This window comes from Suillus clintonianus, assembly GCF_016758775.1.
Source record: "Suillus clintonianus strain FC179 chromosome Unknown DEU56scaffold_4, whole genome shotgun sequence".
Lineage (NCBI taxonomy): Eukaryota > Fungi > Basidiomycota > Agaricomycetes > Boletales > Suillaceae > Suillus > Suillus clintonianus.
In genome coordinates, this window is record NW_024539228.1 from 64,208 (window position 1) to 90,479 (window position 26,272).

Sequence of the window (26,272 nt, forward strand, 5' to 3'; positions counted from 1 at the left end):
ACAAAACCAAATAGACTTGCAGAGTGAATTTTGCATATGCTTTGAAGTCACATTAGATGGCATCCACAGGTGGCAAATCCAGATTGAAAACAGTGTGAGTTTCTTTGCGTGCTACCTCCACGCGCCAGTTCTCTAAGTACCTAAGCAGCTACAAAAACAAGCGCTCTATTGGACCGCTTCACACGTGCGGATCTGTCGCAGTCTCTGGTGATGGGAGCAGACTCGTTACTTGTGTTGCAGAGGAAGCCGTGCTCACCAATCTTTTGACGGGCGAAGAAATATGTCGATTTGCAGGGGTGAGTTATTCCGCTTTCAACGTTAGAAAACACCCATGACTGAAGCAATCTAGGACACTCAATCGATCACTTCGCTGTGCTTGACCCCATCGACTTTGCAACTGATCGTATTCACTTCTGCTCCTTCTTTGCGTGTATATGACATCCCCACTGCTGTCACAAAAAATAAAATCCATCCCATTCGGGTGGTTGCTCGTGCACATGATGCTCCCGTACACGTCTGCACCGTCGATCCATCCTCCACCTATCTTGCTTCGGGCTCTGCGGACGGCGTTGTCAAGGTTTGGGACATCAAACGTGGCTACGTCACTCACATTTTCAAAGGGCATGGCGGCATTGTGAGCGCGTTGAAGTTCAACTTCCCCCGAGACCCTTCTGTTGTAGTCCCACAAAATATACTCCAACTCATAACGGCTTCCATGGACACTCGCATCCGGATATTTGATTTAACGGCGACTGCGAGCAAGGCCAAGGACCAAGGTGCACTACGTCCGATCGCTGTTCTCGAAGGGCACGTTTCTGTTCCTCGGGGTTTGGATGTGACTCCTGACGGAAAATGGCTTATAAGCGGGGGAAGAGATTCCGTTGTTTTGGTGTGGAACTTGCACGCGAAGTCAACTGGAGCGAAATCTGCCGAAAATGCTAAGGGGAAAGGAAAAGGCCATTCTCCTGCACTGGCTCAAACTATTCCTGTTATGGAACGAGTTGAGGCAGTTGGGTTGTTGCAGCCCGGGGACTTGGTTCCCGGTAGCAGCGCTTCCCAACTGCGTTTCTATACTGCTGGGGAGAAAGGCATCATCCGAATATGGGACGTACAAGGCTCATCCGTCTTATATTCCCTCAGCCAGGTGGCAGACCCACAGACCGAGGATCAAGAGGAGCAGCGTCAGATCTTAGAAGCTATGTTAGTACCAAGTCCCCTTGCGAGTACCTTTGTTACTAACAGCACGCCTTCAGCTACTTGCCGTCAATATCGACAATCGTCTCCGTACATGCAGACCAGAATATCCTGTTCTACGATCTGAACACCCGAAAGCTCACCCGGCAACTTATCGGTTTCAACGACGAGATCGTTGATGCGATCTTCCTGTCTCCAAATGCACCCAAATCTGTCGATTCCCACATCGCATTCGCTACAAATTCATCCCTCATCCGTGTTTATTCAACTGCAGGGCTAGATGCGCGGCTTTTAAGTGGGCACACAGAAATAGTGTTATCACTTGACCGTGGCGCGGGAGGGAAACTCTTTGCGAGCGGAAGCAAAGATCGCTCCGTTCGATTATGGGCGCCTGCATTTTCGAACGACGACCTGTCGACGGAGTGGGGCTGTGTTGCTATTTGCGAAGGTCATGCAGAAAGCGTGGGCACCATCGCAATGTCACGAACTTCCGACGAAGGTGGCACCACGGGTGTGCAATTCATGTTCAGCGGCAGTCAGGACCGCACGATCAAGATGTGGTATACCGGCGACGTTCCGCTGGTTTTCGATGCCTCTCAGCATGGCCAAACCCCTATGAAGTGCAAGAGTTTGACCACTCATAAAGCACACGAGAAAGACATTAATTCTCTCGATATCGCGCCCAACGACCGCCTCTTGGCATCTGGATCGCAAGACCGCACAGTTAAAGTATATGAAATTGATTTTTCACGTGCAACTGGGGATCGCTCTGCCCATGGAGAAATCAAGCTACTTGGAACCTGTAAAGGCCACAAGCGAGGCGTTTGGACGGTCAAGTTTGGTCGCACGGAGCGCGTCCTCGCAACGGGAAGCGGGGATAAAACCGTAAAACTGTGGAACTTGGAGGATTTCACTTGCGTGAAAACGTTCGAGGGACATACCAACTCGGTGTTGAGAGTTGATTTTATCAATCACGGCATGCAGCTCGTTTCATCAGCATCGGACGGCCTTGTCAAAATGTGGAATGTACGCGAAGAAGAGTGTATAGCCACCATGGACAATCACGAGGACAAAGTCAGATTGCTCGCTCTCTCATTTTGGTTTAAGTTAATCCACCTGTAGGTTTGGGCACTTGCCGTCAGCACAGATGAGCGAACGATTGTGTCCGCAGCAGCGGACTCTGTAGCGACATTCTGGCAAGATTGCACTGAGGAACAGGAACGGGAGAACGAAACTAAACGTGCGGAGCTGGTCTTGAGGTTTGGACGTCATCACACACATATTGTTGGAGCTCATGGATTTCTTCGTCAGGGAGCAAGATTTCATGAACTATCTGTCCCTTCATGACTATCGCAAAGCTATACAACTCGCCCTCGCTATGCAACAGCCTGGGAGATTGTTATCCCTGTTTAAAGACATTCGTGCCACCCCGTCGGAATCCGCAGCTGATGCATCATCGGTAACTGGCAACGGCGCAGTCGACGAGGTACTCCGGACCCTCGGCGGGTCTGATCTTGCCCGCCTGTTGCGCTATGTTCGTGACTGGAATCCCAATACTAAAACAAGCGGAGTGGCGCAGGGGGTGTTGTATGCAGTCATGAAGCTGAGATCGGCGGACGATGTCATAGCGGCGTTTACTGAAGAAGCCCAGGAAGGTATCTTACAGTCCTCTGGTCAAAAGAGCACGAAAAGTATTGGGAGCGGCAATACTGCACTGAAGGAACTCGTCGATGGTATGATTCCATACACCGAACGGCATCTTTCCAGAATGGACCGCCTTGTTCAGGACAGTTTTGTGGTGGACTACATCCTGAGCGAGATGGATGACGGAATGTTTGATGGTCAGGACGTAAATATCATGGACGTAGATACGGAGATCAGTTCATAGATTGCATTTCTAGTAGACCGTCAAAAGTAGTCTAGTCTTTGGCATAATCAGTCCATCTTGTCTGAAGTATGCAATTTAATCCGTCCTAACTTGCAACCAAAGACGCCGTTAGAAACAAGTACCCACTCGCCATCCTTGATGCCATCTATAGTGAACTCGTCCTCTGCTGCTTCAAAAATGCGGTGTTGTTCAATAAGCCATCGTCTCAGAACACCGGATATACAACCAGCGGCCAAAGGAGGGGTGACCCAACGACCATTGCGATAGAATGCGACATTACACACAGATGACTCGGTGACGATATTCCGGGTATTGTACAGGATCACATCATCGGGTGCATGACTGGCTGGTGGATCTAATGAACCTACAGGTTGGAGGCCAGCTCGTACACGTGCATCGTCATAGGCTCGCCTATCTGTTGTCTTCAACGATGTGGTGTCTGATGTTGGCTGGGTATCAATATGAATGGTGAGGACGAGCGCGGGGGGTGAGTCTGTTGCGGGGTTGAAGAGAGATGGCAGGGTTGGATCGCTCTCAAACTCTTTCGCGGGAGATGCAGTAGCAGAGAGCTCTCCAGAAGGATCCAAAACGACACGAAGCTGGCGAGAGAGCGTAAGTTTGTATTAATAACAAAACTCGAGTGAGATGTTAACAACCTTCAACGGAGTTTCCCCCCTGGAATCATTGTGCTCTTGGACAGCCTTGTCGCATACTGTCTTGACCTTGGACAAAGTAGTTCCTTCTTGGAAAACCTGATCATGGAGCGCGGCAGACCTGATGAGACGGTCTGCTTGGTAATGAAGGAGAAAATAAGGTGATGGCCCGTCTGGATCATTGTTCCAAGGGCACGAAATCAGGAAGGGATCATAGCGTGTGGACGATAGGAGGGCGAATGACATCGCTGTGTTTATCTGATTACCAGCTGCTGCAAATCGTTCTGAGTGGAGCTTACCTAAGCAAATCACGGTACGACAATGAACTCAATGGTTTAAGTACTGGGTCAGAAATTGCAGAAGCTCAGCGCTCAGCGCTCAGTGTTGGTGAACAACGACTGAGGTAACTACTGGGGATAGAATGCTTATTATAAGGCGCGGACTGGAACGGAGATTGAACACTGAACGAAGTGGCGAGGTTGCGCCAACTCACTGGCATCTATCTAGTATCTACAATGGTTCGGTGTCCACCACGTCATGCTACGTTGACGCGCGTTTTGCCGTTGATCTGTACCATTTAAACAGTTCGTGGCATGCTGTGCTGCCATACATTAACTGCGTTTTCAGTTGAGGTGGATGCTATGCGGGCAGATGCCTACGTGGCCACGTATATCATTAGAAGCCAGTGCGCTGCACAACTCAGACAATGCCACCTCACCGAAGGTCTATCAGGATCAGTAACGCAAGTACCCATCCCCGACTCGTGGATTGTCACTGCCCATTTTATTTGCATGCTAAATGATCATGATACGTGTTAATACCCGACACGTTTTCAGTCAAAGAAATAACGTTACGTGGAATTTCTCTTTTGCTTGTTGTTCCAGATTATTTTATTGCTCATTGCTGCCACTTTTTCCTCTTATTCCTAGATCCCTGCAGGAGTTCAAATGCGTGAGACAAGAAATCTGCCCGAGACCTTCACTCAAAATCAATGTAAGGAACAAACTTCAAAGGTGGAAAAGAAACAAGAATCATTAGGGACTCGTGGAGAACGAGTGAAACGGCAAATGAACAGAAGTAGCGCGCGAGCATACCTTGCATTCGACCGTCACTCGTGAGCTTTGACATGAGCATGACATTTATGGCACCCGTGGCGTCCGAGTAACATCACTGTGGATTTAGACTTGATACCAATACTTATTCTTGCCAATGAACCGGAAAACCTGCTGTTCCTCCCCGTCGTCCAATGTTGCCGGCCAGATAGTGCCAGTCGGACGTGTTGCACCAACTCGTGCGTAAATGGCTTCTTCACGGTTCAAAAAGCACACGATGTCTACGAGTTCCTGTCGATCACATACTGCCCTAAGCCTCCATCGCAGCTCGGTCTATCGGATTGAGATCAAGCACCCGAATAAATTTGTCAAAACACTCACCTGAGAAATTCCTGGATGAAAAAAAATAATGCCCACAACCGCGTGCAGAGCGGCGTTCCAGGTCTCTCGTATTGTACCACCACGGATATCTACCCAACGTCGAGGTAAGGCAAGAGTTTTCGGTTCCCTAATGAGCTCCACTGTCCAAGGACGAGCGTGAAGGCAGGAAACGATGACTGGCGCAGAGTATCCTGCCCACAGAATGAGGGGCGGGGATGTTTGGGACATTCGTTGTAACAAGTCCATAACCACATCACCAGCACCAAGAGCCTCAAAGTACAAGAGGGTCAGCAGTTGGTGAATGACACCCAAATAGAAAACATACTAGGTAGTGCGACTTTGATGAGCCGGATTCTAATGACGCATTAGCTCGATCAAATATATTTCGAGCCACTTTTTGTTGTTCGCCATCCAGACGAGCGACGAACTCGGAAAAAGTTGACTCCGTACATGGCACGCAATCTACATTTCTTGATTGCGTCTTCTCAGCACAAGCAGCGTCAGCTCCAGTCACTGTTTTTCCATGCTGCATGCTCTCGTCCAGCGGAGTGTTCGTAAAGTCCGAGCGCGAGTCATATAAAGGCAGTATCGCACTTCCATTGCCCTCGTTATCGTCTCCGTCGAGTGCATTCAAGCGGATTTGGATGCTAGCCTCGACAGTGGGCTGCTGGACGACTATGGACCACACAAACGCACAAAAGGCATCGTCGACCTGCGGGTGGGTAGCGTCGTGACTGTGGAATCCTACGATGAAATCTCGCAAGCGGGAAACGTTACAACCTGCAGGAACGGCGGCAAATAACAAAAATCAGATGCTGTTGGAGAAAATCGAGAAATTCAGGAGTTGTCACAAAGGGGATTCGAACGATCCTCTTCACGATAAGTGTTCCAAAAAAAACGCCAAGGACAGATATAAACGAGGAGAATAATACACGCTGACGTTGCGCTGACGTACCAAGATCGCCATCGAATGAAAGCTCTCGGAGACAATGATGCACGAGCTCATCCAAGATCAGAGAAAATTAAGAATCCTAGATAGTGGAGATAGTAAGAGTCTGTAAGACTCGCTTCCAAGTGGATGCCACCTGATCAGGCGGTGTGTGAGATCGCAAAATTCACTCGATATCGGTTATCGCTAAGGAGAAATCCGATAGTGGGCCAACGTCGTGAATGACGATGAGGAAAGGCGTTACGGTGTGATGTGACTGTGACAAAGCCGCCCCTCATCTCCTCCCGGCTGTGATGCCCCAACAACGACACATTATCACAAACTCCCTTGCAAATACAGATATGATGACCATTGCGAAACCCGCTTTCCGTGAGATAGTCTTATATACCCTTGTAATTGAAAACTTAAACAACGGAAACGACAATGCTCGACAAGGCGAGTCGTGACCTCGTCACAAAATACTAAATGACTCCTCAATTCACTGATGCCGGCCACAAAAATGGATCATCAGTTGGGGACATCACTCATCCCTCCTTTTTCTGTTCCGGCCGAGCTCACCTTCGGTTCACATATTGCCCTCAGGTGATGGACTTCTGAAGATGATGCAGTGGTATTGTCGTAAAGTAATTGTGGTCTATTGCATGACGGGGTAAATAGATAGCAATAGGAATCACAAGGGAATGAATGTAAACTAACTGTATACCGCCAGAAACAATCTATACATGTCCTCCTGCACAATGAATTAGATAAGTGAATCAAAAAGGGGATGTGGGCACTGACTACTAGTGCGGACACTACCAATGCAGACAAACGAGCAGTTTACTTGCCACCGGTGGTGCCGAGACCCATCGATGCCTTGAAGGAATCGTAGATCCACCATTGGAAGCCTTGATTGATGTGTTGGTAAGCTATTTCAACAGAGTGCGATGCTCACGTACCAGTGAGAGTACCAATCATTAATACACGGGTGCCGAGACCCTTCGTTGCAAGTGCAGCAAATCCAGTTTCCGATGCGATCGTGCCAATGCTCTTGCCCTTGTTTGCAGGCTTGCCCATGAGGGAGACGACGGAGTCAGCCGGGTGCGAGACGATAGCGCAGACAACACCAGCGAGGTAACCAGAAGCAAAAGTAACTCCGAGCTGAGTGGTCTTCGCATAGGACTCCTTGGGTTCAGTGAAAACGTGAGTGTAGAAGACCTGAACGATCTTCTCAAAGAAGAAGAATTTGGCCATAGTGTAAGGGATCTATTGAAAAGTTGTGAGCAGTGCAATCGGAAAAGAAGACGCCTATTTCTAACCTGACGGGACCAGAGGGGAACAAGAGAGCCGAAGGGGTAGCGGGTCTCAACCTTGGTCTTGCTCATCTCCTTAAGAGCAGCACCAAAAGCGGTGGGGAACGTGCCACTAGGGCTGGTTTGTATCTTGACCTTCGTCATCTCGAGAGGGCAAAGGGCGATGTCAGCGAAGACCTCTGCTGATGCGGAACCAGCGAGCCAGATGGCAGGCTTGTATTTATTAGAAAGCTCCTCCCCAGCCAAGTTCATGTACTGGTCCTTGAACACTTCATAGAGTCCGTACTTGAACATGCCCTGTAACGAGTAACCGAGGAAAGTGGGACCAAAGCCTTTCCAGATACCGGTCTGACCCTCCTCACGAAGGAGGGTTGCGAGACCAGACGAGAGACCCTTGTATTTTGCGGGATTTACCTGTTCGAAAAAGCTATTAGACACGACACGGAATCAGGAAAGACTGGATAAACTAACCTGCATGTTACACTTGGCCACGTCGAGAGGCGTGATACCAGCATGAGTGATACCGCATGCAAGGACACCACCGAGCATGCACTTGGCATAGTATGAAGAGTCGTGAGGGACAGGGCCAAGGTATCTTCGAACCGAACGAAATCAAAACCAACTTCACATGGCATGAGACAATAAATACCTTGCGTCCCACTTGCCAGTTGGTGCTAGATGCGACATGGCTAATATTTTATAAGACTCTAGACAGTATATCTATGGAGGTCCTTGATTGAGAGAACCTGTCCCAGCAAGCGCGGGCTTCGAGGTCGAAGTAAGAGAAAGAGGTATGACATCTTACCGTGTTACGGCGATCCAAAATTTAACACTCTTTCCGCAAACAGCCGATCGCACACACAACAACCCGCGACACCCTTCGGCTTTTGGGTGGCAAAGACTTGCAAGCGCTCGAAGCTTGCAGTGGTATTTGTCGCTTTATCCCCTCTTGCTCATCATGAGCGTTGCAGTGATATAGAGCACTAGTCAGCAATTGCCGTGCATCGGCGAACTTCCCATCTGCCGGATTGAACAGCCAACGCCAAACCACCGGAAGTAAAATAAAACTTTTCTGACTCCAATGGCCACAGCAACGGCTCAAGGCGCTGTGCCTGGGCACCACGCAGTCAATGGAGTGTGCAATGGCTCCATTAACCCTGCTTGGCTTCCTACTCAAGTAGTGGACATCACGCTGAGAACAACTTTCTCCTTTGATACAGTAGAGGAGTCGCTGGATGCATTCGCGCGGGGTGAAGCCATTGTTGTCATGGATGACGAGCGAAGAGAAAACGAGGGCGATATCATTATTTCTGCAAGTCAATGTTCCATCGAAGCGATGGCATGGATGATCAAGCACACGAGGTATGAATACTTTGCACTCATACATTCTGTCTTCACGTCCATTCTACATAGCGGGTACATCTGCATCTCTCTTCCTCAGGAGCGTCTTATCGAGCTTGAAATTCCGATGATGGTCCCCAATAACCAAGAGCGACACAAAACCGCTTACACCATTACCGTAGACTATAAACATGGTTTGTTTTTAAAAGAATTCTCGGGCTATGCTATCATTGAAGTAATCTAGGCACAACAACGGGCATTTCGGCCCATGACCGATCACTCACCGTGCGCAAGTTAGTCGACCCAACTTCGACAGCATCTGATTTCAGTCGTCCGGGACATATGGTACCCTTGCGAGCACAGCAAGGCGGTGTTCTGGAACGCCGAGGTCACACGGAAACTGGTGTCGATTTGTGCGCCCTCACTCATCAACCTCTAGGGGGTGTATTATGCGAGTTAGTGAATGACGATGTGTTTGGAACCATGGCGCGTCGCGATGATTGCAGGGCATTTGCCGATCAATGGGGCCTGAAAATGATCAGTGTAGAAATGTTGGTGCAGTTTAGGGAGAGGAAGAATAGTGCAAAATTATGACGGAGGATACGCTTGAAGTTGGCGTAATTGTATCATCATAGTCTAGCCATAGGTAAATCTAGAGGAGTAAACTCTGGAGTCTGGACGGGTTTTCGCGTCACAGCACGTCACATTTCCTTGGTCACACTACTGTCACGTTCAATATAAATCATTGCGTAGTAAGCTGCGGGCGTCCCCACCAACTCCTCTTGAACGCTACCATGTTCACAGTGAAAGCCACTTACAGAAATGAGACTCGCAAGTTCTCTTTTTCAGGGAATGTCTTGTTCCCTACATATGAGGAGCTTTATCATCAGGTATGATTACCGTTCTTCGCTTATCTTGTCCTCACTGCTGAAACGCTGACGTTTCACATTTGCAGCTTTATCGCATATTTCCTATAAGCCATAATTATTATCTTTCTAAACTCATCTTCTCTCCTGACGCGTCTAAGCCGGGTCGTGTTCTAGTTGGAAAGGAAGTCCATAACGCAGAGGAGTACAGCACTCGTATCGCCCCTTTACGCAGGCGCTGGCCCAATCCATTGCTCAGGTTCTCTATCTTCGACGAGATCCCCAATATGGCACCCAGTTCAACCGTCGAGGATTCCCAGGAGGCTCCTAGTCTTTTGTCCTTCATGGCGATCCCCCCGCCTCCTGTACTTCTGACGTCTCCTGCACCATACAATCTCTCTCTCACTCCATTCGTCGAAACACAGTTCCGAGAGATGCCCCATAAACCGGATCATCTACCACCACTTCCTTCCAGACCATTTTCTAACTTTGAACGTCCCAGTTTCTTCACGCCTCCAATCTCGCCTTCGTTCTTTCCGCCGCCGCCCCCACCCGTCATTTACGGAGAACCGTCAGCTCTTCCTAAGTATCTTCCCAGTCTTCCTTCCCTCTCGCCCCAAGTAGTCTCCCCTCAGCCATGTTGCTCGGTTGCCAAAGGGAAGTCGGAGATCGAAGCTCTCTTGGCTTCTTTTCGGATAGATTTCGAACGTATCATGATCAATAGTTTTGGCCCCGAATACAATTCTACAGCACAAGTCGATACGTCCCATCATCAGATCCCTGTTGACGCAGGAGCATCCAACGAGGCTCCTCGCGCATCGTCAGAGGCACCGTGCAATCCAGCGAACGCTTCAACGGAACCTCCTTCATCAGAGTGGTGTCATGTCTGCAGGAACGAGTTCTCTGGAAGCTGTTATGGATGTGTGAAATGCTCGTGGCACATCGTTGTAAGAATTTATTTTGTCAAAATCATTTGCTTTGCTCAACTATCTGCTAGTGTCCAAGCTGTTTCTCCAAATCTGGTGCTATGCACACGTTCTGTTTTGGGCCAACTCACATTGTCCAGCAGCGTGAAGTTACGCCGCCAATTGCCGTTGCACCGTTAGTCGTGGAAGCACCCGCAGAGTCTCAGTCTACCGGAACTGAGCCTGTTGGTGTCGAGCCTATTCACCGAAATATAGTTTGTGACAGCTGCAACGAAATCATTGTCGGCGTCAGGCATAAATGCTTGGACTGTCCTGGTAAGTTGATGATATGATGCCACAACGTTGTCTCATACATTCCCCAACCTAGACTATGATCTATGCACGTCCTGTATCGAGTCAGGTGCTACAGAGAAGCACAACTCTTTCCATGAATTCTTCGATATTGAAACGCCCGGACGGGTGTTCGTTCACACGGTCTTTAGTGGAAGCGGGGAGCGCGACGCTTCTGCAACTAGTCGTAGTGCTACAGCAGATAGCCCTCGTACCTCTGCGGCCACTTCGGCCAGCACCACGGAGGCTGTTCGTCACTGCGCTTCTTGCAATTTGTGCGATTCTCCCATTGTCGGCGATCGCTTCGTGAGTTTGCTTTCCTCCTCGCATTTCCTTAGCACTCATGATAATCTAGAAATGTGTCGATTGTCCAGGTAAGAATGGTTGTCTGTACAACCATAGTGTGCTAATGGCCACTTCAAAGATTTTGATACTTGTGCTGATTGCTTCAAGTGCGTATTCTGCTATCAAAACATAGCCGGCATTAACACTCTGGTCAGGATTACTAAAGAGCAGCATCCCAATCACAGCTTTGTGCGGGTGAGCAAGACGAGTGACTTCATGGTAGCTGTGCCCTTTTTGTGAAAAGAAATCCGTCTCACAATAATTCAAGATGCGCTATGCAGCTTCCAACATGGTTACTCATTACGCGACGTGCGATTGTAAGCTCTGTCCTATTGACCATGAGCATTAAATAATTAACTGCACCATCAGCTTGCCGGAAGGCCATTCGTGGTGTCCGTTTTAAGGTAGTTGCTTTTCATACAACCTTGATGTGTCTAACGGCTGCGTCTTGTGTAGTGCATGCATCCTAGCTGTCCTGATTTCGACCTGTGCCAGAATTGCGAGGCGCTCCCTATCCCGGTCCACCCTTCCATTCATCCATTGCTGAAGATGAAGACTCCAGGCACTGTTGTCCCCACCGTGCGCAGAGACGGGTTGACTAACCAGGTTCAGCCCCAAGGCAAACGCCAGGGGAACACCCCTCCTCAGACTGTCGAATCTCATCTTCCGAAATCTCCGCCCGTTTCTGTATCACGCACCGCCTCCGAACGCTCCGTGACAAAAGAACAGGAGGTTGTTCCCGAGTCTCTGAGTCCCCTTGCCATATTACCACAGTGCCCTGACTGCGTCAGTGCAAACCCCGTCGCCACCTGGGGTTATGGTCTAACTCCTGCTAAATTACCGCAGTTTTCGCAGTCTCCTGCCGCTAACTGCGAAGAAACTTCCTTGTCTTCCACCGACGGACGCATCAGCGATTTGGTCCAGACAGTCAGGCCTGCCGAGGTTAGTGCAATACTGGTTGACCCTTGGGGTCATTTTAATTGTTGCTAAATCACTACAGTCCCAACAATCTTCCGCCGTCGATCGTGAACAATTTACCTCACCTCACAGCAACTTGGTCCAGACGATCACTACTGCTGAGGTTAACTCGCCACCCCTCGACTTGAGCCCTTCACTTGACATCTTTCGTGAAGTTTGGCCAAGTGTGAATCGGGAAATGAAACACCTTACTGAAGCGAGACGATCTGAAGTAGATTCGTCTAGTTCTGTGGCTGATTCGGATAAGGGTGGTGAAACCGATCTGGTCAACCTGCTGGAAACTACTGATACTCTCGCCAACACAACGTGCCCTGAAGAATCTGCGGAGTCGCTCCTCAAGGAAGTGTCGCCTGTTATTCCGACACTTTGCTTCGATGTTCCGCCGATGATAGAGCCACTCCTTTCTGCAGACAGAGATCTTGCTGCACTTCTCCGTGGTTACCGTACACCATCTCCTTTCGCTTCTGAAGCACCCGCTCCATCTTGTACGACTTTCTCTGCCCTCCCTGATAGCGTTTTGGATGAACAATCAGCTGTCGCGCCCAGCGCAGAACAGGCGCGACTTCCCCCTCTCAGCTGTGCTTTTGTGTCCGACACGACAGTTCCTGACGGTCAGATCTTTCCACCTGGTGCTGAGTTCGTTAAGTCATGGCGGATGTTAAACGATGGGGAGAAGCCTTGGCCAGAGACGACCGAACTTCATTTCGTTGCCGGGGAGTCTTTTTCACCTGAAGTTGAAACCTCGATGGTTGCCAAAGTAGGACGTGTTGATCCCGGAGTCAATCTTGATGTGTGGACTGGTGACCTAAAGGTTCGTTCGTCAGTTAAACCTGTGATTGTTCAAGCTCATTCTCCATCAGGCACCCGATGCTCCTGGTAGATACGTTGGCTACTGGAGGTTGACGAACGGCGCAGGTGAAAGTTTTGGCGCCAACATCTGGATTGAGTACGTACGTTCTGTGTCTTGCTGCATTCGAATTAATGCCTTTCACAGTGTTACTGTCACCGAGCCTCGTCAGTCGGTTGATGAAGCTGAGGACCATTCTTTGGCATCATCCTCGATGGTCATGCCAAAGTCATCATCGAACAACAGGTCTATAATTTCTGCTGGCCCCCTTGGTGACTTATTTGAACCATCATATCCTTCGACGTCCAAACCTGCGACGGACGTAATGGATGATGGAGACTCTGATGGATCGTCAGTATCGTTGGTCAGCGTCCCTTCGTCTGATGACTATGGATCCGACTGGCAAGATACGCGTTCCCAGCCTGAGAACCTTGAGTATGTTGTGCTGTACGACAGCAATGGGTCAGAGGACGAGTAAAGATGATCGATAACTGTGTATGCTTTCTATTTATGATGTGTTTATATGCAGCGGCAGCCGCCTTGTTAACGTGTACTATTACAAGCTGATTTGAATTGAGTCTAGACTTTGTACAAAGAGGCTCCTTGCGTGACCATCCTGTAACGTTATCACACTAGATGTTTTACCGTTCAGGCGAATGTCAGAGCCCAACCGAGGAGAACTCCGGGACCAGATAGGAATGCATGAGCTGGTATAAAATAAATAGCGAGGGTAAAGAAAATGCTAGCCAGAACTGAAATTTAACATCGTCAACAAAGGTAGGTGACAAAAGAGTGCGGATTCGCAAGATCTACCGTTGTGGCGCAGGCAGTGCTGGCAAGTGGCTCAGAGGAAGACGCTGCTTACACTGATACAGTCACGACGGCTTCGGAGCCCGAACGTCGCAATGCCGAGTTCGGGGCGAAGAAGGACCCTTCCTGCTTCAGGCTTGGCGCCGAAGTTGACAGGGCCGAGGATACAAGTGGAGCCTGACTACAGGAAGTGTCCAGGCAGCGGTCTTCCTAACTTCATCAGACGATCATCATCAAGGCTTAGATCTATTTAAAATTCGACGGTTGGACTTGGACTGCAGCTGCGGACGGGGAACCGAACCCCACTCAAGGGCAGCTCCTGTTCCCGCCGTTGACTATCCCCCGGCACTAATGCAGCATGTCAAGCGAGAAGAACTTCTGGCCGAAACTGCGACATCCTTTCCGAAAGCCTGTGCCTCACGAAACCCCACAAAAGCTCTCCGACAATGACAGCAAAATCTCCAATGCGACTCGTGGTTCCGTTATTGTCCCAGTGTTCCAAGTTGACCCGCATAAAACATCCGAATACATCGCTCATACCGAGAGCGTGCGATCCTTATCCACGGAAGAGTCTTGGGATCCACAAGATTCCTCGAGCCATGGAGACAATTATGTCTCCAGTTGGAGTGACCAGACGGGTTGTACTACTCCAAGCGCTAATTTCAGTTCGTTTTCTGGTCAGGCAGTATTGCCTGCCGCCTACCCTGGAACATGTTCTCCTAGCACAAGCGGTGATCTTCAAGGGAGGCTAGGTGACGCATATCGCCATATTCAAAACATGCCACCCTCGCCGATATCACCCACTATCAGTCAATTGACTGGCGATCCCCGCACGTATCATAAGCAATTGGGAGTGCCACAACATTCGGTCATCAATCAGCCAATGCTGAGGATGCCGAACCTTCCAAATCCTCACGCGGCTCATGAAAGATCACATTCACAACCCCTTCCGTCATCGTTTCCCTCTGAATCTCTACCCGTGTCATGGACTTGGGCCAACGTACCTGAACGGAGTAGCGCTCCACGATATCGTCATCCTCAAGTCAAGGCACAATCACCGGGGTATCCCCATCAACCTGCGAAACCTTCATTGCAAATCGATATTGATGTCCATTCTAATCTTAGTCGTCCAGCGACTACAGTCCATTCCTCTCAAACCTCGCCCGCCATGGTCGCCGGCCCTGTAAAGCACTATTCCGCCGATACCACAGTGCCGTTGTTGCCGCAGCCGGAGTATAGCCGTATTAGATCAGAGCTTTCGCCTCAAAGGAGGTCAAAGTTGATTAAGCGACACTCACCAGCAATGTCCCATGTTTCAAGCCCATCCCATTTGCCATACCACGCAGCCTCGGAGGAGACTCGTACTCAAGAGGATGGCAATGTTAGATTGGAGCTCCCGCTTCAAAAGAGGTCAAAGTTGATTAAGCGACGCTCACCAGCACTATCTCAAGTCTCAAGTCCACCCCATTCGTCATACCCCATTGCCTCGGAGGAGATTGGTACCCCTGTATCATCCAACCAAGAATCAAACTCCAATATGGACGTCCGCAACCAAAATATTTTGCCACTCGTTAGGCCTCCCTCACCGCTCCGGCTAGACATGGTGAGTTTTAGCGCCTAGTGTGTACGGCATGCCATTGACTTCTTCCGTCTTAGCCGATACATCAGCCATGGCACGATCGGCGAACAAATTTTGAGTTATCACCCATGCGGAGAAGCCACTACAGTAGTACATCCGTTGCCTTGTCCACGTCAACCACCCAAAAGGCTAGTCCCAGCACTGAAGCACTCGCGTCTTTGGCATGGATTGGTGCATCTCCAATGGGCACTTCTCTCTCGACATCTTCCGTCTCTTCTCATTACACCCGATACAACCCTGTCCCGACCGACGATGAGATCGATATATACATGGCAATGGACGAAAATCTATCAGATGAAGCTGTGGTGGAACAGCTCGAAATTATACGGAAACGGAGTCGCAAGGACAAGCATCGGTCACTCCCTGTCCCGAGGGCCGCTAGCTATGGCTCGGCTAGTATCCCACTTTCTAAGCAAGGATGTAGCCCGCTCGGAGATCACCTCGCCAGTTACCCAAGTTCGCTATGCCAATCAGAGGAGTCCGAGCCCGTTACGCCCCTACCCGTGATTTTGGATGATCTCGAGTTGGACACTGATGACGCCGCTCTCTGGAGTACTGCCAGAAGGGCATTGTTTTGCATTCGAGAAATCATCGGAACGGAGAGAAAGTACCAGGAAGCCCTCAAGATGCTCCTGACAGGACAGGTTTGTCACAAACATGACGTCTCAAGAAAACGTCGTGGCTAAGGTTAATATATTCAGACAGCAAATCAACCACCTTCGCTGTTGTTGACATACCTTCCTGACCTCGTACGAGCGTCAGAGGCGTTGTTGAGGGCCTTCCTTGACGACCCCTCCGCTTGGGGCGTATCCACTGCCTTTATGGCTCGCGAAGATGATATTGAAGCTGCTATGGTTTCGTGGTGCGGCGTGGTAGGGAACTTCTTTACTGATAGTCCCAGCCACGAAGGCGAGTCAGCCAACATGAGAGAGGGAAATGGCGTTCGCGCAAGTCTCCCCTGCCCTCCGCCACAAGCAATCCTCTTGCCCCCGTGGTGGAGAAGTCGAGTGGAAACTCTTCTCTCACTAGTCCACCCCCTCTGCTAACTTTAATGAATGAGGCAGGGAGTAGAATTAGAGATAGACAACGGACCGTTGAACACTACTGGAAGGTGTCTGATGACGGTAGCGTTGACTCCCACGCAGAGCGACGTCCTAGAGCCAACTCGGTGGACGGTCGATCAAAGGGAGAGCCTCCGATTCGGAGACACAGTGTACGAGATCTTGCAATTCAACCAACGCAGCGAGTCATGAGGTATGTTTTGCTGTATCGAGGTGTGTTTTATTCCCGTTCCACAATTTCTCATTCTAATTTTTGTGAGGATAGACCTCTTGGAGAGCACTCCTCCCACTTCTCCTTCCCGCGCACTTGTTGAGAGAGCGCTCGAAGCTGCGACCCGCATTGCTGATAGGTGCGACCGTGCACAAGACAATACTGCCTTTTTGCATATATAGAATGGTTTGGATCTTCAATATGTATTAGCATTTGGATAGCTGTACCGATTCATAGCGACTGTTATACCCAGCATTTATTTCATTGTGCATATGTAACATACAGTTGTTCTGCCTTGCTTTGGTGTTGTCGTAGTTTCTTGCTATCTCACGGGGGCAAACCCTCGCTCAAACAAATTCACTCTAATGCACTAAAAACAACAACATCTCGTCCCATGACCTCTGTTCGGATGTGCTTCAAGGTGGGGATCTAATGGGGCCTGAAGTGAAAACCCATGATCCTGCATGAAAGTATCGTTTCTCGTACCTGCGCAGTTGAGAGTTTTTCGCCGTAACCAACTCCATCGTCACCAATCAACACCGGAGCAATTGTGACGATGAGTGTGTTAATGATGGCGTTAGGCTTGGTGCGTGCAGATTCCGCTAGGAAAGAGCCAATGATAGTCGCACCTCCTTCGACCATGAGGGTCCTGATTCCAAGGTTGTAAAGAACCTTCAAGAGGTCCGGAATCATAATTAAACCTGAAGATATTCATATGACCTGCAAGACGGCAAAAAAAACATGACCCACCGTCCTCCGAGGGCACGGCTATCACCCTCGCTCCAGAATCCTCGAGGGCGGACTTTCTTTCGGCATAATCGGGGGTCGAGTTAGCACCGCAAATGACCCATGGACGGCGACCTATTCTTTCCCGATAATTTTTGAGCAGCTTGCAATACCGTTTAAGGCGCAGGTTTGTGTCAAGTATCACAGGACGAGGCAGATGGTATGGTTGATCATCCTCAGGGATATGGCGAGCTTGTTGTGCCCACATAAGTCACATGTACAGACGAGAATTGGGACGTACTATTTAGCTGGGGGTCGTCGTTTAGCACAGTACCGATGCCAACTAGAATTGCATCATGCATGGAGCGCATCCTTCCATGGGAATAGTTAGGGATGGATCTGTCTGTGAGTTTTAGATCAATATCATACCAATGAGTCATGAGCATGCTTTCTTTCCCGCTGAGAATAAGCTGTTTGCCTCCCTTGCCTGCTATCTTCCCGTCAAGAGATTGAGCAAATGTGAGGGTCACTAAGGGTCGCTGAAACTCATCCGCCGTATAACCCTTTGGTAATACCGACGAGAGGAGGTCCGATACACTTTGATCACCCACCGACATGATGCAGTCAATTCGGTGATAACTTGGATCTGGTCAAGATCTGGTGAGAAATGAAATGAAACATTATGAAAGTTAGGTGTCATTTAAAGCACATATGTGTCACGTGATGCGTGAAAGGCCATTAAACAAACGCGAAACGCGTGCACAGAAACAAACAACCCTTTCTTCCCTCACCACCACAATCGTTTTTCGCAAACGTCGAAGTTAGGCTCTTTACTTGCTTCTATCAACCTCCATCACACTCCTGAAACATGTCTGGTCGTGGAAAAGGCGGCAAGGTACGTTACTTGGAGCCAGGTTCTGACCCGCTGAGCTCACCAGGTTTTGGAACAATCTGTAGGGTCTCGGCAAGGGCGGTGCTAAGCGTCACCGGAAGATCTTGCGTGACAACATTCAGGGTATCACCAAGCCCGTATGTCATTCCGCTTGCGTTCATCATGTCATTTGCCCTTACTCTTGATCCGCAGGCAATCCGACGTCTGGCACGTCGTGGAGGTGTCAAGCGTATCTCCGGTCTTATCTACGAAGAGACCCGAGGTGTGCTCAAGATCTTCCTTGAGAATGTCATTCGTGACTCTGTTACCTACACGGAGCATGCCAAACGGTTAGCCTTCCTTTCCCCATGATAATATCGCTTCTCGCTAAGCTGTTGACGCATCACAGGAAAACTGTTACCGCTCTCGATGTGGTCTATGCTTTGAAGCGCTCGGGGCGCACACTTTACGGTTTCGGAGCATAACTAAGTTTGTTTGTACGGGAGCTTATTTCTGTATTGGAGTATAACTCCTTGTTAGTCTCGATATTCTTGTACTAGTCTTATATTTTTCGTCCCTCTTATCTTTCCTCCACGACTCCACTACCTCATGGGCACCTTTCCACCAGTTCCCCAATGCAATGACAATGACCCCTCGATTTGTCCCGTCCTAGCTTATGACCCCCTCCCACGAGGCAGTGTGTTACTGGGAGTCTGACCCTAGATCAGTTTATTAGAGTTGTTCGTCCTATGCAACAGGGAATTCAAGACTATTGAACGCTTCAATGATATCCAAGGATGAGAAACAGGTTGAGCAGAAAAACGTCGTGCCGCAGGTTCACGAAGAGGACGACGTGGAAGAGGATGACGTTGTAGATGACACTCCAGGCGCCGGAGGTGAGCCAGTTGAAAGTGATTTCGAAACTGTTCTTACATGTTATTCAGAGGAGACAAAGAAAAAGAAGAAGAAGAAGAAGCCTAAGAAGAAGAAGGTGCAACAGTCAGATCCCCCACGAGTTGGTCTGTCGAAGATATTCACGAGTGGTGTCTACCCAGAGGGGGAGTTACAGCCATACAAGGACGAGTGCGTATTGCAATACATTGATACCCTAATGAGATTGACAGCGTCTTGTTCACAGCAACGCATGGAGGACGACATCCGAAGAGAAGCGCTACGACGAAAGAATGGCAATGGAAGATCCAGAGATCACGTACCAGAGCATCCGTCGTGCCGCCGAAGTTCATCGGCAGGTCCGACAAAGCGCGCGGAAACATATACGCCCCGGGATGACCATGACCGAAGTTGCAAACTTCATCGAAGACGGCAGCCGTGCCCTTGTCGAGGAAACCGGATTGGAGTCTGGCATTGGTTTTCCGACTGGACTCAGCTTGAACCATTGCGCTGCTCATTACACACCAAATGCTGGAGACAACATTGGTATGTGTGCGTTGAGTGGACAGAATTCGCTACTTACGGATGATCAGTTCTTCAAAGTGGTGACGTTCTGAAGATCGATATAGGAGTGCACGTAAAAGGACGCATAGTTGATTCTGCTTTCACGCTCAATTTTGAGCCTACTTACGACAAGCTTATTGAAGCAGTAAAAGCTGCTACTGATACTGGTGTTAGGGTAAGCCAAGTCCGCCTTACACGTTCGACTGCAATTTAAGGATATATGTAGGAATCTGGTATTGATGTGCGCTTGGGCGAAATTGGAGCTGCCATTCAAGAGACTATGGAGTCGTACGAGGTTGAGGTCAATGGAAAGACATATCCAGGTATTGTCTTTCAATCAGTATTTTGGACTCCTTTGACGCGTTTCCAGTCAAGTCGATAGAAAACCTTAGTGGGCATTCTATAGGACTTTACCAGATACATGGCGGGAAATCGGTTCAACTTGTGAAGAACGATGATCCGACGAAAATGGAGGAGGGCGAATATTTTGCTATTGAAACCTTCGGCTCGACGGGTCGTGGACGTGTGGTTGAGAGCGTAAGCTTGGTTTGTAGATGAATTCGTCAGATGCTGATCCTGTTGACAGGGCGAGTGCTCGCATTACGCAAAAATCATCGACGCTCCCCGCGTCCCCCTGAGGTTAGTTGCTCTTATTCTTGCATTATGACAATAATTGACGTCTATAAATTGTAAGACTAACTTCTGCCAAGTCACTGCTCAAGTCAATCAGCAGTAACTTCGGAACTCTTCCATTTTGCCGACGGTACTTGGATCGCATTGGCGAAACCAAATATCTACTGGCGGTTGGTTACACGACTTACTAGGCAATCCATCATTGATTAATTGCTCCTCCCTTAGCTCAACAATCTAGTGCAACAAGGAATTGTTCAAGACTACCCGCCGCTCTGTGATGCTAAGGGCTCCATGACCGCGCAATTCGTAAGTCCTTTCAATTGTTTGTCTCGAGCATGGTCGCTCAACGTCGTGAATAGGAGCATACAATCCTTCTTCGACCCACCGTTAAAGAGGTTATCAGTCGAGGCGATGACTATTAAGATTAGTAAGATACAACTTATGCACATCAATCTTATTTTCGCTCGTCAACTACCAAGGTCTCTCCAGCCGTTTTTTAGTCCATGCTGAAAGCCTGACGCAGCCGAAGAGAGGGTGACACTGCTAGTGCACCGGTTCCAGGCGTGTCTGCTAATTGTGAAGTTTTCTTGAACTCCTCGGACCGCTTGCGTCAAACATATTAGCTTTCTGTAGCGTGCGGGCCTTGGGGAGGAACCTTCGTGCCGATGCAATCGGCGCTTCAAACCGTGATTTATCATCATTGATTGAGTCACGCCGATTCGGATCGGTCCGCGAGGGGTGCCCACTCCGCGGATCACACCGGCGCCGAAGATTCCGTTTGGGAGTCCATTTATGCAGAAACGGCCGGCCGGAGCTTGAAAATGGCCGATTGTTTCACCCCTTGTATGACGCAGCCGCCATGGGGCGGGCACTTAAGTAAGATGGTCCTTATGTTCTGACCAGCACAAAACCAATATTCTGACCACATTTTGCGGATCTTGCCACCCCTTCATTTGTTTGACCAGCTCGTCTGAAGTTGTAGTGTTTGCCCACCGAAGATGTTTAGGGACTCATTGCGACTTTTATATCACGGCTCAAATGCCAGTTCCCCCATAGGAACCAATAAACCATCGGTCGTAACTCTTCTACAGGATTTCGACTCCCCCGGCGTCTTCCCAGCGTCTGCGCGTATTGACCGGAATCTTAAAATAACGAATGGCTTCACTATGAAATTTTGGGATGCATGGAAATATCCTGTCTTCGCATTCAATAGAGGTAAGATCAATAATATTCTACCAATGATCAATAACATCCGACTCTAACAATATCCATTCAGCATCGTCCCTCGCTCTTGATGTGATATCTCATCATGTTTGGGGCCCACGTAGGAAATCATGGGGCATTGAGATGACTATTCTCAGTAGTATTATGCGAGATGTTTCAAGGCACTCTGCACTGGCTGATATCGTGAGTGGCAATTGTGTCATTCACAACCTTAACAATAACAACGACCCTAGACTATGGTTCGCAAAGCAATGGGTATCGGAGGACTAGTTCCATTGCCCTCGGACGCTTTGGTCACCCCTGTGACCTTCTGTGTGCGTAAACGCAACCTTCGTGGCCTGCTGGAGACCGTGGATGCAATGGAAGACGAAAAACGTGAACTTTCTGGGGAATGGATAATAGGGAAGAGACTCTGGCAATCTTTGCAATCAGATTACAAGTCCACTCGCAAAGCAGGCGATGGGGCCAACCTTGTCGACCAGACGAAATTTGATTACGATCTTCGAATAGGGCAATCTCGAGTCATCTTCTATATCCACGGCGGTGAGTTCTTGGCGCACTCTGTATAACGCATCGTTTGATTCCGCTTTCAGGAGCATATTACTCATCCAGCGCAGCAGCGCAAAGGATGCTGACCATTCCATTGTCAAAATACACCAACGCACGCATATTTGGTGAGTCTCTTGATCACAACTTGCGTTACCATCCTTGCCTCAATAACAATCCAAGCCGTCGATTATCGGCTCGCTCCGGAAACAGTTTTTCCTGGACAGCTGCACGACGTGGTTAGCACCTACTTCCGTCTGACGGACGACTTGCGAGTGCCGCCAGAAAATCTGGTTGTAGCGGGTGACAGTGCGGGCGGCGCACTAGGCCTCGCACTCCTGCTCTATCTGCGAGATAATGGGTACACTCTGCCAGGCGGTGCCATGTTATTCTCTCCTTGGGTTGGTATGTACAAGCGATTCACTTACTTTGTGGGTAGTCTGAAACATAATGACAGACTTGACCTTGAGCTGCGAATCATGGGATACCAATGCTCCCTACGACATCATTCCTACGCCTGGTCCAACCGGTCACTTGCACCCCGTTGTAATGTATCTAGGAGATGGACTCGAGCAGTACATCACCCACCCATACGCCAGCCCACTGTTTGGCAAACTCGACGGACTTCCGCCCATGCTTATTCAATGTGGCGATGCGGAGGTTCTGCATGATGAAATCGTACTTCTCTCACACAAAGCGTCGCTGGCCGGCGTCCAGGTTCAGTTGGAGACCTACCAGGATGCTGTGAGTTCATTTATTTTTTTGTTTGTTTTACTGGTCATTACTTTTTCAAGGTTCATGTTTTTCAAGCATTTCCTTTCTTGAATGTTGCAACGACGGCCTTTATCTCTTGTCGCGAATTCGTGCGGTACAAGTTGCCTCGCATTCAAAGCCACATGCCTCATGCTTTTGGTTCTGACACCGAGACTTTCCTCGGGAGCGAGATAAACGATAACCTCCGCGTTGTCAGCGGCGATGGTGTGGAGACTAACTCGGGATGGCAAGAAGTTCAAGAACAAATGGCTCGAGAAATCCTTGATACAAGTTACGAAGAGCGATTGAGCCCAACAGTACCTCCAAGCTGGGGCCGTACCTGGCTAGATCTGGCGCCAACTCCTGATTTTAGCGGCAGTGAAGCAGAACCCACTACGCCTTGTGTGACTGCCGCAGATCCATCCCGAGTTCTTCGGCATGCGGCGTCCACCCCAGCTCTTCGCCGAATGCAGTCTGCTCTCTCTGTTTTCGCAGAAAGATCAGTCGCATCCCAATATCTGGAGGACTGGCCTACTCGCCGCAAAAAATTCACATTATCACCCACGCCCACTCGTCCTTCGTCTCCCTCTGAATCCTCACATCCAAGCATCAATAGTCCTGCTTTTGCGACCTCTTGGGCCGCTATGACATCTGTTGCCTCGACTACCTACCTTGTATAGCTTCCTTAAAATACGGGTCTACCGTTTTGTTCGTATTCTCGTCCATATATAGCAAGTAACATACAGCAAATAGTCCCTCCAATCCTACATAAAACCGTACTAATGATACTATGTTTTCTACCAGTCGTGTGGTGCTTGTGTCGCCAGGGTATGCTTGTAAAGTTCAAGCTCTTCTATAACATTCTGTAAAGCTTTCCGCTCCCAGTTCCCGAAGATGAAACCCTCGTAAAGCTTAGTTGTAGCCAGCCACGATAAGTAAATGACAAGAAGCACAAAAATTGGATTAAGCCAGGGAACAATTACCCACGCGGATCCAATGATGAGACCAATCAGCGCAAAGATGCTCACTCCAAAGATAGTCAATTCCTTGCGAGAACGATCTTGCGACATCCTGTACGACGTGTTGAAGGCGCTCATCACCTCGGTTATGACATTCGAGGAGAGTTCAGAGGGGGAGTTGTACCACGTATCCTTCAGTGATGCTATATCATCCTGATTACCGGCATGGGTGTCAATGGATAGCGTCGCCTCGATACCAAAGTGATCGGAGTAGGAGCATGTGTTACCGGGAATGGTATCAGTGAATACAACCTGGCTATCTCGGCAGGTCAATCGGGGAAGGTGATCATTGGTCGCGTTGGGGCTGGGATGCCGGAATAAGATATAATCCAGGCGTTTTCCTTGATATTTGCGAACGATTGGGTCACCAGAGGGTTCTGAGTCACGATAGGAATTAAGAGGTGAATCGGCAGTGACCCCATAATTGAGAACACCCTCTATGGGAGATAACATCCCAGAGGGCGGGGGTATGTGTGCATGTGAAGTTGCCCACGAGTCAACTAGTCCGGCATGGTTCAGGACGACATTCATCGGGAGACCCGCTGGAATGCTATTAAAGTCACCCATCTATTTATGAGTCAGCAACGTTCGAAACGATGGAGCCTGCAGGAGATAACTCACGGCAATAACATACCGCCCCAGTTCAGCGGCTTGCCGTGTGACTTTGGCAAACTCCCAAGCATTCACCAGGCGATAAGTTCTGTTGTACTCAGGACCTGATTCTCCGCCCTGAGCACAGAACTTGGATACACTGTCAATACCGTAAGACAATAAGTGTGTGGGCAGGCTTACATGCGTGACAAAAAGTTCGACCGCTCCAAGAACAGGATGCATGATCGTTACGCTCCCAGCACCCTTTCCCACAAACCAGTCTCCTCCGAAGACGTTTGTGGGTTCGCCAACGAGTGAGTATGGTGTCATGCTGGTGGCAATGATGGGCCATTTTGTGAGGATACCAAGTCCGGCACCAAGAGCACCGCTAAGAGAGCATGAGCCTGTGTACACACCACACAAGACATATTATACCTATGGAAAAGCTTTGTGTAGGGCAAGCGAGAGACGACACTCTCACGAATTTGATTATAGTCTGCCTCAACCCAGATTTCTTGGAGCGCAATAATGTCGTAGTCCGAGCGAGCGAGCGCACTAGCTATTGCTGCAACTCGTTCGGCCCGATCTTTCGAGACATACTTCAAGCCCCTGCGTCACTCTTGGAATTAACCTGACCGCGCTTGCAGACTCGGACGGATATAACATACCAGCAGTTGAGACTAACAACACGAATTTGTTCTGCCATGGTGGTGGTAGGAGGCAAATGCGGTGAGCGAGTTGCTATGTACCCTGGACTGCAAATTTATAGGATGGTTGCAGGATGGTATTAATGGATACTTCAAGTTCCTACGGCATGTTGGGACCTGTTCCCAGACAGCCCGACGGTTCCACAAACCGCTTTGATGGTATTACATAATGTACACAGGAGGGTATGTCACGTGCTACCAATCTTAAGCCAGCGCGGTGCCGGAAGATGATGATCCTTTGTCTTGAACCATGACCACAACTACGACTTTCACCCGCAATGAGTAGGTGTCATTATCGCACTTTGTATCATCCAAATCCTGATTTTAATAAGCATCGAGATCGCGACAAGGGCAGCGGACGCGTTTACGCGTTTATACTACACCACATATGACTCCCCTACAAGGGTGGATGATCTCCCCAAGTTTTATCGCTCCTCATCGACCTTGACGTGGAACGGAAATCCATGTCAGGGTGCTGAGGGTGTGAAAAAACTCATTCAAGATATGCCGAGTACCAGGCATGAAGTTCAGTCCTACGATTGCCACCCCATACCAGGTCTGTTTCTTGTAATGCCCTGCAGACACGCGCTTCATGTCATCACAGGCTCTCAGCCCCCCTCACTTCTTGTTACGGTCTCTGGAAACGTCACTCATGGACGCGGTCCTGCTGGCAATCCAGTATCCACTCCAATTAAGTCTGTCGATGGACAGGCTAGAGTCTTCTTCCAATCATTCATGTTGGTACCCGATCCAACAGCACCAGTGGTGAAGGCGGGAGAGGTTGCGAAGTACTATGTAGATGCTGATGCCATGCGATTTGTGGGCTAATGCTCTTGTCAACGCAAATATACAAGTATGTGTTCTCATCTTGGAACCGCACACAGGGATACTAATCGCCATTCTTAGTTTTCAAGACTTTCATTTTCTGTCGGATATCGTGGATCATCTGGACATCAAGTGGATAAGTCATTGCGCGGTCATAGC

At 49.2% G+C, this 26,272-nt stretch overlaps 13 protein-coding genes across 13 annotated transcripts; 8 read left to right on the top strand and 5 right to left on the bottom strand.

Annotated features, from left to right (window-relative positions):
* Positions 1–56: 56 nt before the first annotated feature.
* DEU56DRAFT_868165 (U3 small nucleolar RNA-associated protein) lies at positions 57–3,082 on the top strand (the record flags this gene model as incomplete). Its single annotated transcript, XM_041355466.1, has 7 exons — positions 57–92; positions 129–296; positions 350–1,144; positions 1,166–1,200; positions 1,254–2,268; positions 2,317–2,453; positions 2,506–3,082. 7 exons carry the CDS (start codon positions 57–59, stop codon positions 3,080–3,082), a joined length of 2,763 nt encoding a protein of 920 aa, XP_041214243.1.
* Positions 3,083–3,105: 23 nt separating this feature from the next.
* Positions 3,106–4,251, bottom strand: DEU56DRAFT_368838 (aminotransferase). The gene is made up of 3 exons (XM_041345896.1): positions 4,035–4,251; positions 3,739–3,983; positions 3,106–3,681 (listed from the first exon to the last, which is right to left on the bottom strand). Exons 2-3 carry the CDS (start codon positions 3,979–3,981, stop codon positions 3,130–3,132), a joined length of 795 nt encoding a protein of 264 aa, XP_041214244.1. The 5' UTR covers positions 3,982–3,983; positions 4,035–4,251; the 3' UTR covers positions 3,106–3,129.
* Positions 4,252–4,913: 662 nt separating this feature from the next.
* Positions 4,914–5,396, bottom strand: DEU56DRAFT_725769 (uncharacterized protein; the record flags this gene model as incomplete). The annotated part of the gene is made up of 2 exons (XM_041347883.1): positions 4,914–5,120; positions 5,169–5,396. 2 exons carry the CDS (start codon positions 5,394–5,396, stop codon positions 4,914–4,916), a joined length of 435 nt encoding a protein of 144 aa, XP_041214245.1.
* Positions 5,397–6,700: 1,304 nt separating this feature from the next.
* Positions 6,701–8,211, bottom strand: DEU56DRAFT_769170 (mitochondrial carrier domain-containing protein). Its single transcript, XM_041351297.1, has 7 exons — positions 8,059–8,211; positions 7,881–8,004; positions 7,416–7,823; positions 7,056–7,362; positions 6,898–7,004; positions 6,814–6,847; positions 6,701–6,751 (listed from the first exon to the last, which is right to left on the bottom strand). The coding sequence occupies exons 1-5, from the start codon at positions 8,094–8,096 to the stop codon at positions 6,937–6,939; spliced, it is 945 nt and encodes a 314-aa protein (XP_041214246.1). The 5' UTR covers positions 8,097–8,211; the 3' UTR covers positions 6,701–6,751; positions 6,814–6,847; positions 6,898–6,936.
* Positions 8,212–8,357: 146 nt separating this feature from the next.
* On the top strand, positions 8,358–9,500 carry DEU56DRAFT_769175 (GTP cyclohydrolase II). Its single transcript, XM_041351298.1, has 4 exons — positions 8,358–8,383; positions 8,491–8,771; positions 8,823–8,944; positions 8,995–9,500. Exons 2-4 carry the CDS (start codon positions 8,491–8,493, stop codon positions 9,342–9,344), a joined length of 753 nt encoding a protein of 250 aa, XP_041214247.1. The 5' UTR covers positions 8,358–8,383; the 3' UTR covers positions 9,345–9,500.
* Positions 9,501–9,526: 26 nt separating this feature from the next.
* Positions 9,527–13,642, top strand: DEU56DRAFT_769176 (uncharacterized protein). Its single transcript, XM_041351299.1, has 13 exons — positions 9,527–9,640; positions 9,706–10,563; positions 10,614–10,857; positions 10,910–11,178; positions 11,228–11,246; positions 11,297–11,324; positions 11,373–11,436; positions 11,486–11,534; positions 11,587–11,621; positions 11,674–12,159; positions 12,218–13,006; positions 13,056–13,141; positions 13,190–13,642. The coding sequence occupies exons 1-13, from the start codon at positions 9,545–9,547 to the stop codon at positions 13,518–13,520; spliced, it is 3,354 nt and encodes a 1,117-aa protein (XP_041214248.1). The 5' UTR covers positions 9,527–9,544; the 3' UTR covers positions 13,521–13,642.
* A 160-nt stretch (positions 13,643–13,802) lies between these two features.
* On the top strand, positions 13,803–17,001 carry DEU56DRAFT_769180 (uncharacterized protein). The gene is made up of 5 exons (XM_041351300.1): positions 13,803–15,455; positions 15,509–16,135; positions 16,193–16,385; positions 16,424–16,765; positions 16,818–17,001. Exons 1-5 carry the CDS (start codon positions 14,211–14,213, stop codon positions 16,943–16,945), a joined length of 2,535 nt encoding a protein of 844 aa, XP_041214249.1. The 5' UTR covers positions 13,803–14,210; the 3' UTR covers positions 16,946–17,001.
* On the bottom strand, positions 17,002–18,149 carry DEU56DRAFT_847704 (dihydrofolate reductase). Its single transcript, XM_041355151.1, has 5 exons — positions 17,919–18,149; positions 17,791–17,861; positions 17,505–17,741; positions 17,250–17,464; positions 17,002–17,192 (listed from the first exon to the last, which is right to left on the bottom strand). The coding sequence occupies exons 1-5, from the start codon at positions 18,104–18,106 to the stop codon at positions 17,121–17,123; spliced, it is 783 nt and encodes a 260-aa protein (XP_041214250.1). The 5' UTR covers positions 18,107–18,149; the 3' UTR covers positions 17,002–17,120.
* Positions 18,150–18,256: 107 nt separating this feature from the next.
* Positions 18,257–19,094, top strand: DEU56DRAFT_769185 (histone-fold-containing protein). Its single transcript, XM_041351301.1, has 4 exons — positions 18,257–18,384; positions 18,447–18,518; positions 18,574–18,710; positions 18,770–19,094. The coding sequence occupies exons 1-4, from the start codon at positions 18,358–18,360 to the stop codon at positions 18,843–18,845; spliced, it is 312 nt and encodes a 103-aa protein (XP_041214251.1). The 5' UTR covers positions 18,257–18,357; the 3' UTR covers positions 18,846–19,094.
* DEU56DRAFT_769189 (methionine aminopeptidase 2-like protein) lies at positions 19,095–21,323 on the top strand. Its single transcript, XM_041351302.1, has 10 exons — positions 19,095–19,256; positions 19,305–19,443; positions 19,499–19,797; positions 19,845–19,990; positions 20,042–20,138; positions 20,186–20,352; positions 20,402–20,454; positions 20,510–20,618; positions 20,674–20,754; positions 20,808–21,323. The coding sequence occupies exons 1-10, from the start codon at positions 19,145–19,147 to the stop codon at positions 20,868–20,870; spliced, it is 1,266 nt and encodes a 421-aa protein (XP_041214252.1). The 5' UTR covers positions 19,095–19,144; the 3' UTR covers positions 20,871–21,323.
* Positions 21,324–21,446: 123 nt separating this feature from the next.
* On the top strand, positions 21,447–23,651 carry DEU56DRAFT_725427 (Alpha/Beta hydrolase protein; the record flags this gene model as incomplete). The annotated part of the gene is made up of 7 exons (XM_041347864.1): positions 21,447–21,663; positions 21,725–21,855; positions 21,906–22,215; positions 22,266–22,346; positions 22,402–22,623; positions 22,676–22,962; positions 23,013–23,651. The coding sequence occupies 7 exons, from the start codon at positions 21,447–21,449 to the stop codon at positions 23,649–23,651; spliced, it is 1,887 nt and encodes a 628-aa protein (XP_041214253.1).
* Positions 23,652–23,665: 14 nt separating this feature from the next.
* DEU56DRAFT_369106 (Endonuclease/exonuclease/phosphatase) lies at positions 23,666–25,417 on the bottom strand. The gene is made up of 5 exons (XM_041345897.1): positions 25,250–25,417; positions 25,017–25,190; positions 24,783–24,969; positions 24,612–24,731; positions 23,666–24,557 (listed from the first exon to the last, which is right to left on the bottom strand). Exons 1-5 carry the CDS (start codon positions 25,285–25,287, stop codon positions 23,769–23,771), a joined length of 1,308 nt encoding a protein of 435 aa, XP_041214254.1. The 5' UTR covers positions 25,288–25,417; the 3' UTR covers positions 23,666–23,768.
* A 92-nt stretch (positions 25,418–25,509) lies between these two features.
* On the top strand, positions 25,510–26,266 carry DEU56DRAFT_369231 (uncharacterized protein). Its single transcript, XM_041345898.1, has 4 exons — positions 25,510–25,570; positions 25,621–25,844; positions 25,893–26,141; positions 26,195–26,266. The coding sequence occupies exons 1-3, from the start codon at positions 25,539–25,541 to the stop codon at positions 26,114–26,116; spliced, it is 480 nt and encodes a 159-aa protein (XP_041214255.1). The 5' UTR covers positions 25,510–25,538; the 3' UTR covers positions 26,117–26,141; positions 26,195–26,266.
* The last annotated feature ends 6 nt before the right edge of the window (positions 26,267–26,272 follow it).

Excerpts from the sequence above, each read along its gene's own strand:
- DEU56DRAFT_769175 (XM_041351298.1), top strand. The coding sequence starts at position 8,491 with ATGGCCACAGCAACGGCTCAAGGCGCTGTGCCTGGGCACCACGCAGTC. Across the intron at positions 8,772-8,822 it reads TGGATGATCAAGCACACGAG|CGGGTACATCTGCATCTCTC; the intron begins GTATGAATACTT and ends CATTCTACATAG. Across the intron at positions 8,945-8,994 it reads TACCGTAGACTATAAACATG|GCACAACAACGGGCATTTCG; the intron begins GTTTGTTTTTAA and ends GAAGTAATCTAG.
- DEU56DRAFT_369231 (XM_041345898.1), top strand. The coding sequence starts at position 25,539 with ATGACCACAACTACGACTTTCACCCGCAATGA. Across the intron at positions 25,571-25,620 it reads ACGACTTTCACCCGCAATGA|CATCGAGATCGCGACAAGGG; the intron begins GTAGGTGTCATT and ends GATTTTAATAAG. Across the intron at positions 25,845-25,892 it reads CGATTGCCACCCCATACCAG|GCTCTCAGCCCCCCTCACTT; the intron begins GTCTGTTTCTTG and ends ATGTCATCACAG.
- DEU56DRAFT_368838 (XM_041345896.1), bottom strand. The coding sequence starts at position 3,981 with ATGTCATTCGCCCTCCTATCGTCCACACGCTATGATCCCTTCCTGATT. Across the intron at positions 3,682-3,738 it reads GGGGGGAAACTCCGTTGAAG|CTTCGTGTCGTTTTGGATCC; the intron begins GTTGTTAACATC and ends CTCTCTCGCCAG.
- DEU56DRAFT_769170 (XM_041351297.1), bottom strand. The coding sequence starts at position 8,096 with ATGTCGCATCTAGCACCAACTGGCAAGTGGGACGCAAG. Across the intron at positions 7,824-7,880 it reads TGGCCAAGTGTAACATGCAG|GTAAATCCCGCAAAATACAA; the intron begins GTTAGTTTATCC and ends TTTTTCGAACAG. Across the intron at positions 7,005-7,055 it reads AATGATTGGTACTCTCACTG|GCTTCCAATGGTGGATCTAC; the intron begins GTACGTGAGCAT and ends ACATCAATCAAG.
- DEU56DRAFT_847704 (XM_041355151.1), bottom strand. The coding sequence starts at position 18,106 with ATGTCGGTGGGTGATCAAAGTGTATCGGACCTCCTCTCGTCGGTATTA. Across the intron at positions 17,742-17,790 it reads CGACGACCCCCAGCTAAATA|CTCGCCATATCCCTGAGGAT; the intron begins GTACGTCCCAAT and ends GGGCACAACAAG. Across the intron at positions 17,193-17,249 it reads AAAAACTCTCAACTGCGCAG|ATCCCCACCTTGAAGCACAT; the intron begins GTACGAGAAACG and ends AGGCCCCATTAG.
- DEU56DRAFT_369106 (XM_041345897.1), bottom strand. The coding sequence starts at position 25,287 with ATGGCAGAACAAATTCGTGTTGTTAGTCTCAACTGCTG. Across the intron at positions 24,732-24,782 it reads TCGAACTTTTTGTCACGCAT|TTCTGTGCTCAGGGCGGAGA; the intron begins GTAAGCCTGCCC and ends AGTGTATCCAAG. Across the intron at positions 24,558-24,611 it reads TGGGGCGGTATGTTATTGCC|ATGGGTGACTTTAATAGCAT; the intron begins GTGAGTTATCTC and ends ACTCATAAATAG.
- DEU56DRAFT_769176 (XM_041351299.1), top strand. The coding sequence starts at position 9,545 with ATGTTCACAGTGAAAGCCACTTACAGAAATGAGACTCGCAAGTTCTCT. Across the intron at positions 11,437-11,485 it reads GCAAGACGAGTGACTTCATG|ATGCGCTATGCAGCTTCCAA; the intron begins GTAGCTGTGCCC and ends CAATAATTCAAG. Across the intron at positions 13,142-13,189 it reads GGCGCCAACATCTGGATTGA|TGTTACTGTCACCGAGCCTC; the intron begins GTACGTACGTTC and ends TGCCTTTCACAG.
- DEU56DRAFT_769189 (XM_041351302.1), top strand. The coding sequence starts at position 19,145 with ATGATATCCAAGGATGAGAAACAGGTTGAGCAGAAAAACGTCGTGCCG. Across the intron at positions 20,139-20,185 it reads CAATGGAAAGACATATCCAG|TCAAGTCGATAGAAAACCTT; the intron begins GTATTGTCTTTC and ends ACGCGTTTCCAG. Across the intron at positions 20,353-20,401 it reads GTGGACGTGTGGTTGAGAGC|GGCGAGTGCTCGCATTACGC; the intron begins GTAAGCTTGGTT and ends TCCTGTTGACAG.
- DEU56DRAFT_769185 (XM_041351301.1), top strand. The coding sequence starts at position 18,358 with ATGTCTGGTCGTGGAAAAGGCGGCAAG. Across the intron at positions 18,519-18,573 it reads TTCAGGGTATCACCAAGCCC|GCAATCCGACGTCTGGCACG; the intron begins GTATGTCATTCC and ends CTTGATCCGCAG. Across the intron at positions 18,711-18,769 it reads TACACGGAGCATGCCAAACG|GAAAACTGTTACCGCTCTCG; the intron begins GTTAGCCTTCCT and ends GACGCATCACAG.
- DEU56DRAFT_769180 (XM_041351300.1), top strand. The coding sequence starts at position 14,211 with ATGTCAAGCGAGAAGAACTTCTGGCCGAAACTGCGACATCCTTTCCGA. Across the intron at positions 15,456-15,508 it reads CACCGCTCCGGCTAGACATG|CCGATACATCAGCCATGGCA; the intron begins GTGAGTTTTAGC and ends CTTCCGTCTTAG. Across the intron at positions 16,136-16,192 it reads AGATGCTCCTGACAGGACAG|ACAGCAAATCAACCACCTTC; the intron begins GTTTGTCACAAA and ends TAATATATTCAG.